The 13,588-nt window shown below is 38.5% G+C and overlaps 1 protein-coding gene across 3 annotated transcripts in view; it reads left to right on the forward strand.

The window, feature by feature from the left end:
* Positions 1-13,588, forward strand: part of LOC139152227 (uncharacterized) — a 38,851-nt gene that overhangs the window by 17,775 nt on the left and 7,488 nt on the right. Inside the window, exons 6-8 of one of the 3 annotated variants that reach the window (XR_011556595.1) lie at positions 2,137-2,215; positions 3,739-3,904; positions 4,960-8,978. Coding sequence is in view for 2 of the 3 variants with exons in the window: in XM_070725371.1 (XP_070581472.1) it covers positions 3,739-3,894 (156 nt within the window). In the remaining variant the exon portion in view is untranslated. Of the gene's footprint in view, positions 1-2,136; positions 2,216-3,738; positions 3,905-4,959; positions 8,979-13,588 lie in introns of those variants that run through there. The other 2 variants (XM_070725371.1, XM_070725379.1) reach the window with 2 other exon arrangements.

Raw genomic sequence — 13,588 nt, forward strand, 5'->3', positions numbered from 1 at the left:
GTTTGTATACCATCTTGTTTTGACATACTTTTTTTTTGAGTATGACTGTTTGCTCTCATTTAAATTCCACCTTATCGTCTCGCCTGAAATTTATTTTCATACGGACGACAGAACTAAGGAAAGACTTCAGTATTTTCAGGAATTACCAATTTTTTAAATGTATGTTCATCACGTGCATTTCAACATGGCTCTTCTGAACAAAACGTGTCGAAACATTGTTATATGATGAGATAATACATTATCGAATGGTAAATATAGTGTTACTGCGAGCTGAGGGAACTAGTCCCTGCGTGGAGACATTGTTATATCAGCTAATCAGCGAATAGGGACAATAATGTGTTACTGCGGAACTAGTGGTTATTGCAATGTACGATCTAGACAGTAGTCTGTCTTTCAAAGAGAGTCAGTCAGTGAAAATTACTATTCGGTCAGAACTGGGTAGATTTACAAATTACCGTGCTATTTTGAGCATAACCAAACGTCAAGTAAAGTAGCCCGCGAGCATTTAATATTTTCGGATGCTTATAAAAAGACGATTTACTGAACACAATGTCGTAATAACTCTATTATTAATTCTTGTGTCAAATGTGGCACAGGTGTTCAACGTGTTTGATCGAAGCCTGCTTGTTATAAAATGTATTCCTGTCCCCAGATATATAGACTTGAATATTAAATAGGCCATAAATAATTAAACATCAGTATACAGACCACTTGGTGGAATAGTGAACCTAGGCGTGTCAAGCTAGGACTTTCCCAATACACAGTGCATCGGACGGCCATATTGTAAATATGACGTCACGGTCTACATACGAAGTCCATGTCACCTGATTTATTTGTCTACTCAACATATTTAAAAATATTGCCATATTGTAAATATGACGTCACGGTCTACATACGAAGTCTATGTCACCTGATTTTACAAAATACGTACTTATTTGTCTAGACAACATATTTAAAAATATTGCCTTTTAACTCAAAATTAATCCATTAGCTCTCGGGAATAAATTTCGGAAGTAATAGTATGCATATTTACATAAAATTAATAGATTATGCAAGCCTACCAGTATCATTCACAAAACCATTATAATGCATTAAACGTCAGTTTGTGTTTACTTTATTATTTAATAGGATTTTGATTTTTTTGCTGAAAAATTTGATTTAATTCATTATGTTCATAAAAAATTATAGGTTTAGGCCTATCTGTCATCGAGAGCAAATAACTCATTCTGGTACGAAACCTTAAGGGCCTCACATTTTATAATCAGGCGTATTATTTTAATGCAGTATATTTGTCATCGCTGGAAAATTACTTTTCTTAGATATGTACATTAAGGAATTTCAATTGCCTTCCTCGATAACCTGCACGGTGCAATTTATTGAGGACCATACGGACACAGTCGTATTCTATAAACGTATCACATTTCTCGCGGAGCCGTGAAATATTCTTACAAAGAACTTATTATTTATAGAAATTTAGTGTTGATGTGTGCATAACTTTATTGCTTTATTTTTAGTCTATCTCTTATAATGATGATTGCCGTTCTCAGTTTAATTTTTCGTTTGTGCGTTGCTTTGTATAATTGATGATCTTCAATGAATAAGTATGGTTTCCGGCCTTCGTGGCGCTAATTTGCATATTATACTGATGTTGTTGTTGTTAAAACGTATGACGTGGTTAGCCATCGGTTTTAGTCGGGCGCCTGTTTTGTTTTTGTGTCTGGAGATGACATCATCTCATCAAGCAGAAACGTGTAGTATCAGAGTATTGCAATTTGAAAAATATCGCATTTCCCAGGAGTTGCAGTCGTGTATAGAGTGCTTGCAAACGAGTTGTCAAGTTCATCTCACGTGATTTCAAAACGTCAAAATATGCAAATTGTTCAGCAAACGCCTCACTCTCATATCACCACAAAGTTTATGACCATTGCTTTCGGATGTTTGTGTGAGAAATACATAAAACGACATTGGTTACTATGGCAATTTAGAGGGAAGGGCATCACGGGAATTTTATGGTCCTCTTGACACACGTTCAAGCACTCTATCCCGAAAGAGAATGTATTCATGTCAAAGCGCAAAAATGTATGTAATTAGGTTATTGTCACTGGCATATGATTTTTGTTGTTGATACGTCTAAAGATCCATCCAACTGATCGCTGATTGGTTGACCTGGTTCGAGTGCAGGCGGTTGGCAGTGTGGCTAGGTGGTCGGTCCTAGGTGGGTCCAACTAACTCTAACATATTTACCGTTTGCAATTGCTTTGTTGAAAAACACACCAAAACGACATACTTCATACTTTTGTCTGTCGATGAAGGGAAATTTTAAGAATCCGCCCGACAAGTTGCAATTGTGGGAACTCGGGGGAAAAGTCAGTTGCGTCGTTAATATTAGGAGAGTGTTTGGGCGTGTCTAAAACGCACTCTCTCGATTTCCGAGCACTGTTTCCTAACTGTGTGATGTCCGTGTCTACAGGTGCCGTGGTGAAGTGACGTGGTGAAGTGTCGCTACCACCGGCGTAACATTGGCCGTTTCTTAATGCGTAGCCGTGATGAAAGCGTAGTTCTACATGTATAACAACCTTAACGTTTATAGCAGAAATACACGAAATTTTGACAAATTTTGAAATCAGGCAAAGTCATGTCTTGAACTTGTTCCGTTCTCGAAGGTAACCATGGTGATTCATCTAAGCAAGCTGATCAAGACGGTAAAATTCTCGATGAGCTGTCGATTTTGAAAAATGTTTGCGACCCAAATTTTTAGCGTCGACTATTTACGCATGCGTGTTATCTTTAAAGTAGAACAGTGTCATACCACTAGCGACGTAAATTATTAAAATGCAGCGGATGGACCAATCCATTGTCGTTATACTCTTGTAAAATATGACGTCATATCGTTAGTCAGTCGCTGTTCACGACCTCAAGCTTCATAGATAACGCTTTTATATGTCTTGCGTCCTATGCCGTCACTTTTATCAATAAAACTGGTAGTTATGCGACTTGGAACCAGCTTTTCCAGCAATCGTAATGAATCGAAGTTCGTGGAGACATCAGGCAGTGGCGAGCAACATGACTTACCGGCGATTGATATACTTGGCGCATGCGTCGTCGGTATCATCACTCGGCAAGTACGGGATGACTCGTAACATCATGACCTCCGGACAAGTATCGGATTAGCGACTTTATTACGGTAAAACTAGACTACATTACGTGTATCCCGGCTGCTTAAAATATTTTTTATCATTTTTATAACTCTTGCAACTTTGACAAAAATGACTTTGGATCCTTCTATTTATATTCGTATCAAGCATCACATCTCGACGTTATTCGTGTAATTCAAACATACCACGTGTTCGATTAAAAAGAAAATTGTAAAGAAAATAGAGAAGTGTTCAATGGAACATTTATGCCAAACAAAGAATTCTTGACATAGTTCTGAGAACATTAGTCCTGGCATCTCAGGCTAATGAGCCAAGTTCCATCATAGATGTGACTCGTCGGGTTTGACTTCTATTTCCCATACGGTAGCACAATGTCTGTAGCCACACACAGAAAAATGCACCCACTTAACCATAACACGCACACATACAAGCACTCGAATACATGCGCACCTACAAGCACCACACATGCACGCAAGCACGCACAAACCAAATCTGTCGGTATACTGTGATCTGTGACTGGTATATGTTTCATCCTTTTCGACCAGATTTTTGCTTATTTTGGGTTTTCTCTATCTCTCTTTAGGTAATGTCAAGAGATATCGATACTCACCACTTCTGGGTCCTGCAGAAAGTTTCCATGGTGAACGCCAATAACGAGGAAGGGCCCGTGAAGAACGGAATTATGGTGAACGGCAACGGCCTCACAAACGGCGACGCCGGCGAAGTAACTGAGGAATAGCGTCCCAAAGGTACGACCATCATTTTAAAGTTTTAACCCTTTGAGTGACGTTTTTCCCGCCAAATTTTTAGTACATGTTACCAATTTTTAAAGTGTGGATTTTTCTGTGATTGTTTCGATAATTTTTGACTAAATGGACTTCACATTATATCGGTTACAGTTTTTTATCAAAATTTTGGCAAAAATCTGAAAAAATGACTTTGGTATAATTTATAAAGGCGACAATAATTGAATTTGGCGCGTAAAGGGTGAAGGGGAAACTAGCTGTAACCTATATATGCATAATATTCAATAATATGCTAATTCATCCATAATAAACCTTCATGTTATTCTCCCGAAAGTGTGTTCAATACTATCAGCTTTGCCAAGAAAACACGCTTCGTAAAACAAGCATTAGAATAATGGACAGTGAATTGAAGGCCACACTAAATTTAAATTCTAATTTTAACTTTAGCTAGCAACAATAACGTTGGGCATTTTATACAAACTGCACCATTTTGACAAGTTGAACAAAATATATTTGGATGGAAATTTAGGAATAGAACAAGAATCGCGTCAAAATTTAACTTCAATGGAGCTTTACCAGAGACATAGTTGGCGTTTTCATTGCTTTTCTATTTCGTGAAATATTTTCTCAAAATCAGTAGGTAACGTGTCTGATGTTTGTGTCCCCCTGAGAGATCGCCATACAATAGGTGTGAAGATTGTGAAAGAAGTCTCTGTATAATTTGCTTATCTTTTCTGATATCAGTTACATACTTATGTATGTATGTGAGCGGACACTGCCGTGGGCAGCACTACTCTAGCCTGTCATAGTTCAGCCTCTGATGTCGTTCGTGTGTCTGTGTGTCTGTGTGTCTGTCTATAAATTGAGGTATCAGCGTATGATGCAAGATAAGATGAACTACCTTATGTCCATATCACGGTCCCTCATATGAATTGCGCAAGAGAAAAGAGTTTCGCCATTTTCATAGTGGTCATGAGTGTGTTTTATAGGTCAGACTTCTTTTACATAGACACGTTATCGTGTCCTTGACATGCCTGCTTTCTTTTTTCTCTTTCCAGGTCACGTGATGGGCTTTTCACTCGGGACGACACCATATTTCATGCGGGAGAATTCCAATTCCATATCATTTTATGACACGCACATAAACTTTAAAGGAAAAATTTTGGATTTTCTGAAATATGTTCTAGGTATAGTCCATGCAATTCGAAAAAGAAGAAATTGCCTTGAGGTTTTTGTTTCAAAATTTTAAGCATCGGGGGTTGTCCTGTGTTTATTTGTCAAATATATTTTGAGGATACACTAACCTTTGTTATGAGTTCTGTCTCACAGTTGACCCGAACACGTTCAGAAATGTATGAAGCTTCAGGCTTTTTAGAGTTTCTGTGGTTATCGCGATACAAGTCAGCCATGAGAAGTAGGGAATCTTTATAAATAGTCTCCGAATAGTGTTATACATTTCCAAAGTTTATATTTCAGCAGTACAGGTTTCCCTCCTTCCAGTCAACGTATTCTGTAAATAATTTGATATATTTTGTGTCGATAGTAGGGGTTTTGGGGCCGCTGGTTGTTGAAAGGGGCAAGCCCGCGATCTGACGAGTATCTGACTCAATATATTTCACCATAGCGTTATGGAGATTGCCAAAACCCAATGCGAACATACGAGAATACTACCTTTCCAAACACCGGGATTTCAACTAGGTCGGGCTTTCGCACATCGCCACATGAACGCTGTTCCTGAAGTCGACACAATGCGAGGTTTTATATACTAGTCTTATTCAACTGCATATTTAAAATAGAAGACTGGCCTGTTTGATCAGACTTAGCTGTCGACCTTTGAACTGGTTACATGTAAAATCTATCATTCCGTCTCGACAAATGATGACAACACGTCTTCCGTTCCCAGATAGGGTCATGAGGGGGACAACCTATCTAGTTTGATGTGTACCGGTGTGTTTGTTTGGTGGCTTATTTATATCTATTCATCACAAAAGGCATTGAGTCAGACAAACCCTGATTCACACCACAGCGAATATTGGCTCGGCGTTCTCTGGATGTGTGATGAATTCTTTCAAATTTTAGCTCCGACGACTAGTATCACGGTAGATATCTTGATGTTGTATCATTATTGCGCCAGACGTCGTCATGAGAAGCGTAAGTGTATGCTTCGTGTCTGTGTGGACATATTAGAATTATGTTAGGTCGGCAGGTTGTCAGGATTTACCAGTAACATTCTTGGATGGACTCTCATTCGCAAGCAGAACAAATTTCACAGAATATGTTCGAAGGTGCGCATGCTTGACAAACATTTGGTAACGAGACCGAAATCGAACAAAACTGTAACAAAACTAGGTGAGACGTCTGACAACTGCCATGCGTATTACTTCATTAGTCAGCATCTGTATGCTTGTAACAGTAATCGCTAGCTTTCCAAACTCGAAATAACGCACAGGCTGAACATATTTCTCAAACAATTTCCAAGAATGTTTATAGGCCCCTAGACATTATGCATTAGTAGAACTTTGAATATTTACACATTTTACTTAAAGACTAAGTATATTTTTCTTGTTCAAGGTTTTTATCAAATCGAGAAACACCTCCGAATCCATCTAACTTACGTGCAATTTTTCAAGGAATAACTGTTCTCAATCGCATCTATATTACCTTAGGCCGTATTTTTGTAACATATAGTTACATCTCTTAAGTAGTTCTGCCAGACGAGGAGAAATTCTATTAATGATAATTAGCATAGACTTGTCGTGTTTTTTCGCGTTGTATGTAGGAACACTATTTTTAATGATTCGAAACAACACCGTTGAAGAGGTACATAGCGTCTCAAACTCTGTAGGAAATTAATACCACTTGTGTCGACTGTTAGGCTCTGTCAGAAACTCAAAACTTTAGATGTTTTTGCGATAATGCCATGGAAATAAAATGTGACCCTCAATTTTAAGTCCGACCTCTTCACAGGTCAATAGCCTTTCATTCAAAGTGCCTCAATGCTTATACTTTTGATAGATTCCTTGTAGTGCAATTGTTATGTCAACCACAAAACCAAAACTAAGATGTCTTTTCCAGAAAGTTAGACTAGGCAGGCATTCTACCGTGACTGCACGTTCTCTTTTTATGAATTCGCCAATATCACATTATTTCGTACATGCCTAGCAATAGGCCAAATGCAAAAGCTGTGTTACCCGGTGTTGTAAACCCATCCAATGGATTTATTTCTTTTCGATTTTCACAATCCAGACTCGAATTTCCCAAGTTCTCCTATTCCTATCGGTTGCAGCGAACAGATCTGCCGTGGTAACGTATTTCCTTGAGACTCATCAGAGAAAGATACAATTCTTTGCATTTCGTCTTTGAGGCTTACCTTTCTCAATTATACTTGCTTTTTTGTGTATAACTTTGCAGTCTGGACACGCACAATCATTTTAGCGCACATTGTCGCAGATGTTGACCCTTACATTCTCAGTTCCTGTAATTAGTTAGCCATTTCTTCCGTTCATTCGACGTTGTCGCAATTATTCAAAGTGAAATCTTATTCTGTTAAGAGCGAAACAAATTAAGGAAGTCTTTGAACGAAGCAAAGATTATGTAACGACGATTCAAAAATATGAATTGTTTCCGTGCAATCATTAACATAAAGTGGTGAACTGTACGACGGTATCGCCATGACATCATAACCACGTAAAGTCTCGTCATAAAAGGGTCTTGCAACAACTCTCTATCGTTTTATCATCAGGCCAACATGACCAAATATTCAAGAGAATCTTAACACTGCGGCAAAGATGAATACGAGTCCTTTGTTCCGCTTAGCCACCTGAACGAATCGTGAACTCAGGTGCACATGTATCCAAGCCTCAAGAATATTAACATGAAGCATGCGATTATTAGGTCTAGGGTAAACGTATAGGCACATAAAATAAACATTCCTTAGGTGTTAAATACAGTGAGGCAGCCGCCGTACACCGGACAATTTCTCTCGGACGAGAACGTTAGAAGTATGGCTACCGCCTGAAATGTCTAAATATTGAGTTCTGGCCAGTGATAAGTTAAGTGTCATCACAAAGCCTTGTACGTGTTTTGTAAAGGTTTCTGAAAATCTACAGCTCTAATCTCTGATATTTCCATCCGAAGTACGTTGAAGTGTAACGTATCATTAGTCTCGCTATCGCAAGACTAGGTGTAGTATGCACTGATATTGTTGACCAATGGATTTTCTTCAGGACGGAAATTCATTTGACAGCGAAAATATTGCATATAACACTCACGCAGGCAGGTGACAAGTTTTTACACTGACAATTTGACATTATATCGGGAGCAGAACAGAAAACTGCCTTAAAGACAAATGGATGGAAATAAACCGGAATTTACATCTGACAGAGCTATAAATATCGGAAGTAAAATGGCCGTAGCGTTTATCTTCTACGTTACTAACTTGAAATTTTTCGATGTTGCGTGGCAGGCAACTTCGTGACGTTCGTCTGGCCACCACTTTTATTTCTTTCGCCAGTCAAACACTTTTCAAAAAATGCAATGACAAATAAAAGATAGTCTAGCTGTAAACACTCAGGGGCACTGTCAATCAACCTTTTTATATTTATACTGAATTTGTGAATCTTTTTTTCATGTAATTCTAAAGGCCTATTCAAGGACGACAGACAGTGAAGGTGCTATACATAACACTGCAAACAACTGGATGTTACACTGCAAACAACTGGATGTTTTGCAGTATGTGTTGTGCGTGTTTGTGTATAATTTGAACGACCCATACAGACTCGGAGTCTTCGTTCCACGCAGCGTACCTCTGCTATTCCATGTGTGTACAAACATATACACAAATATATTCATATAAACATAAAAATATGTTACAACAAGCGGGTCACGGCCAGTGTCAGCCACACAGGAGACGTCAAAAGTTGAGTGTCTTCTCCTGTATCGCACGATACAGTCCAATTTAATTTAAAGTAGCTTTTTAGATGTAGTAGCAGTTATTTCAAGGGGAAATGGTTATTTTTATTTATGTAATAATATACCAGTCCTTTTATATACACTAATAAACTCTCGTAAACTTCAATTTTGATTTGTCATGTGTCACCGAGTATGCGAGTGTCATCTGTTTGAGTTCTGAGCTGGCAATATCCCTGCATATTTTAATCTGTTGATTGCCGCTTTGGCATTTCAGCTTCGATTTGAAGCAGTGTGGAATTGAAGGCGTGTACCGGGATATTAAAACGACTACACTTCGTCGAAAACTGCAAAACTTTTGCAATAGAAACTATGCAATCGCCGATTCTATTTAAAACTGCAGTGGACAGCCTGAAATATGATAGTGTTTGTGCGTCTGTCTTTCTGTCTTTGACACGCACATATATGTATATATATATAATATATATATATATATATATATATATATATATATATATATATATATATATATATATATATATATATATATATATGTGTGTGTGTATGTATATTGTATAAATAAGGGTTGCTGGAGAATTGATTTTACAATTTCATCTCTACAACGTTTCGTAAGACTCGCTCATCAGGAGACAAAACTAGTGAATCTACATGAGGTACACATCGTGTGTTATATATATATATATATATATATATATATATATATATACACAAAACACTAGTGTGTATAAATACATGCGTTTGGAATTATCCCAAAATGTTGATTTGGCGGCTAATCACGCATCATGCTACTCTTTCATTTCACTACAAAAATTACCTTTTCAGTGATTCTATGTGTTTTTGAAATTGGCTGTATTTTTACATGAATAATTTTGGCAGTTTTGGACCGATACGAGGATGAGCCCGGCCAGGTCTACGATTTCTGACGACTTGAGTGGTTCTCAAACGATGCCGAACACTTCGTAGTTTCGTTTCGTACCCACAGTTCACTTTGGCCGTTTTGGTACTAGGTATTAGGTAAAGCTGTTTGCCTAGATTTGTTGCTCGTAATTTTTCAACAATATCCAGTACTTCAGGAGAACTGTAACCTTCACGCTGCCAGACCTTGGTTCACTCATATTGTCTTCAATAAAGCGGACGAGCCTATATACAGGAGATTGGAGGGTAGGGGCTAAAGTATGCCGGTAGCAAAATTCACCTAACATTTTGTTTTCCTCTTGGCGTCTCCAACATATGAGAAATCAATTCCGAAGTTTCCACCATATCATGCTACCGCTGGAACGCTTCAGATCAAATGTGAGACATTTATTTGATCGTCACACGCATCGATAATTTAGCATCCAGTTCGCGAAATTCCGCAATATGCGGAACGGTAAAATCTGGTGAAATGGGAATCAAAACTTGGAAGTAGACTTTTAGACTTGCCTTCGAAAGCTACATCTGTATATTACTTGTGCAGTCAAGCACACGTGGAGTGTTCCTCGGGGACAAGTATCCGAACTCTCAACTTTTACAATTACCTTTTGGTCTACCACTTTTGTTGTTCATTTTGAAGCTGATCGAGTGAATAAACTTTTCCCGAGGCATATTTTTGAGGAAATCGAAATTTTCCCCAATAGAGTTAACTCGCGGAATGGCTGCCACTTTTAATTTCAAGCGTCGGTGAATATTGGGCAATTTGTTTCTCTTGTGAAAAATTTTTCACGGTGACCCATGAGTTTTCTTCCACATTTCGAAAGAAAATTTATTTATGGTAGCTTCTGCTTTGGCAAAAGTATAATAAATATTTCAATTTTTTGGCGAGAACTAGCGTAATATTAGTTTACTATCTCCCGCAATAAAAAAAAATCACTGTACTAATTGGTATTTTGCTTCGGCAATCGCTTTGAAGGCCAAAATAAAAGCCTACAGTTTCCCTGCTCCAGGAGCCAAGACACCCACAAAGTTCCTTTTTTGCCTGCAAATATGTCGTCTGCTGATGTCTGTACCATAGTGAAAACATAAAAAAAAATAAAAGAAAATTCAAATTTGGTGCAATTTTTAGGAATTGTCCAAATCCTCGCTGCTTTACGAATATTCAAACTGCTTGTGGGGGTGCCACGTCATAGGAAATAATCGTCATGCATTTTTGGTAAACAGCGACTACATGGAGTTTGATTTTTGTCACTGAGGTATAGTTTTGTATAGCTGTCACTACCATTACTATTGCTATTTGCCATCTATACTGTCTTCAGATATGACTTGTTCAATTCAAAAGCTGATCAACCTGAACTGTACTACAAACTCATTCTCTGCCATTAAGCCCCATCTATATCGCAATTAATGAACTGGACTTTGTCCTCTTCGAATACTTGTAGTCAAAGTACACATTAACAAGTGGGGACTGTGTCATCGACGATGACTTTTTATTTTCATTCAGTTTCCACCAGATTTGATGTCCTATAGAATACACTTTCAGTACAATATATTCACATTGCATCGGTTTGTCGAGGCTCATTAGTGCGTGAAGCTTTTGTGATGGACGTATTGTTACACACTCTTCGCCCACTCCAAAACTAACGATGCTGAACTGACCTACATCGTGGAAGTACTGAATTTTTTATAGCTTGGCACTCTTGTAGAGCAGTTTACTTTATACTGATGATCCGACATGCCAAGACCCTCTCAACGATCGCACCCAGTAACCACATGTATTGTGAAGCTCTGGCCCGTGACGTCACTGCAAACTCACCTCAACTTCTGTCGACGAATCAGGGTCATGCGCGCGAAACAGAGTGTTGCTCAGGCGATCTCCAAGAAAACTTTCAACCACTGTTCTTCGTAGTTAAGAATAGTTTGAGGTTAGAGAACAAAGTTCCCACGTACTGACATTTTAAGTTCAAAAGGGTCGATACACCTTGTTGTAACCATATGGCGAACAATTAAATTTTCGATGGTGAAAATTTCATTTACTCACAGGCTACACGTAGACAAGGGTTGTATTGCAAAATGTAAGAGGCGAACATTTTCTTTTACGAGCACTCCCATGAAATTCTACACATAAATCGAAGTTGTACAAATACACACAGGCTATCAAAATACAGTGCATCGAAAGTTTAAAAACAAAAATGAAATACTATGTGCTGCTATCAATTTCTTGGCTGCAGGCAAAGCTTCACAAACCATGTATGTTTCGTCCTGTCTGAGGTTTTAGGGATCATCGCAAGTTTATAGCCAGACGGGAAGAAAACGTCATGTTCCTCTAATATTGCAATTTATAATTTTTCTGTAGTTTTCTTCCGCATACATTTAGGGTTCGTGGATAATTAAACACGCATATAACTAGCAGAACGTACAGCAATACACTGCAAAATTGTAAATGTCATCAGGTTTTGAAAAGCCAAATAAAGAGAGTGTAGTTCATGCGTCACCTATAGACCCTGGTATGAGAACATGCATTATCGATACACGGAACCAAACTGCTGAAAAATACGTCATCAACTACACAGAGAGACAACACTTCTATTGTCAAAATCAATAATACATGATATGCTGTCGCTCCCGAAAGAGTACCAAGTAGCCTATTTCTAGTTGCGCAAGACTCGCAAGAAACGGGGACACCGAGACACGGAACCAACATGCTAAAAAAATGAAAAGCTGTTAACTGCATTGCTTCTATATTTCTCTACTTGAGTACCGCCAATTATAATAGATATCAACCGAAACGATGATGAGAGAGAGAGAGAGAGAGAGAGAGAGAGAGAGAGAGAGAGAGAGAGAGAGAGAGAGAGAGAGAGAGAGAGAGAAAGAGAGAGAGAGAGAGAGAGAGAGAGGGGGGGGAGGGAGGGTGCAGACAGGGGCTATGCGTCGAAGTAAAGCCCCAGAGGGTAGCCAACGTAGCTATTTGAGTAAAAGTATTCGCGAGCGACGTTTTAACAGGAAGGGACATTTATGTCTTTTTCTCAGAGGACAATCTGGAAGAAAGTCCAGTTGCGGGGCAAGGAGAAAGATTCAATCACTTCTACGGGGGGGGGGGGGGGAGGGATTTATGTGGTTGGGAGAAGATAGCGCGGGGTGTTTAGTGGTAGAGTAATTGTAGCGCAAGCTTTTATATCTCGGAATCGGCCAGCAGGAAGTTTCCATGGGGAGGGGAGGGATTGGAAAGGGGAATTAGTGGACGGAAGAGTAACTATGGGAGAGTAGTAATGTATAACTTTCACTTTCCCTCCTTTCGTATTTTGTTTTATAGAATACCTCGTTAAAGTGCGTCTGATTACAATTGTTGATATTGGCACGGGGATAGCAACCCCGTTGCAGGAAAAATTGGTCTACTACCTGAGTAGTTTTCCAAATCACGGAAAAAGTGGTGTTTTTTGTTCATCATCTAGCTCCGTGGAACACGGAACAGGGGTACTTTTGAAGGATTATAATACCTCTTTGATATCTGGTAAACAATTCTCTGAGACAAGAAGTCATGTCAGTGCTAAACTGAAAAAATGAGATTTTTTAAACAAGAATGTCATCATGCATACTCTTTGTCCAAAAGTTATCATGTTGCCCCAGATAGTAATGGAGGTAAGCTGGTACAGACAACTACAATAGACCACGTTGATAAATCAAGACAATCTCATTGCTCAACACAACACTACATGTCTTCAGGTGTGTTTGCAATTATCTCACCCGCTCCTAGATTCTATAAATTGGGGTGTTTTCTGGTTTATTTTATTCCTATATTTATCATAATATGGATCTTTTTATAGAAAAATACCAGATATGGTTTTG

This window comes from Ptychodera flava, chromosome 2 (genome assembly GCF_041260155.1).
Source record: "Ptychodera flava strain L36383 chromosome 2, AS_Pfla_20210202, whole genome shotgun sequence".
In the NCBI taxonomy this organism is placed as follows: domain Eukaryota; kingdom Metazoa; phylum Hemichordata; class Enteropneusta; family Ptychoderidae; genus Ptychodera; species Ptychodera flava.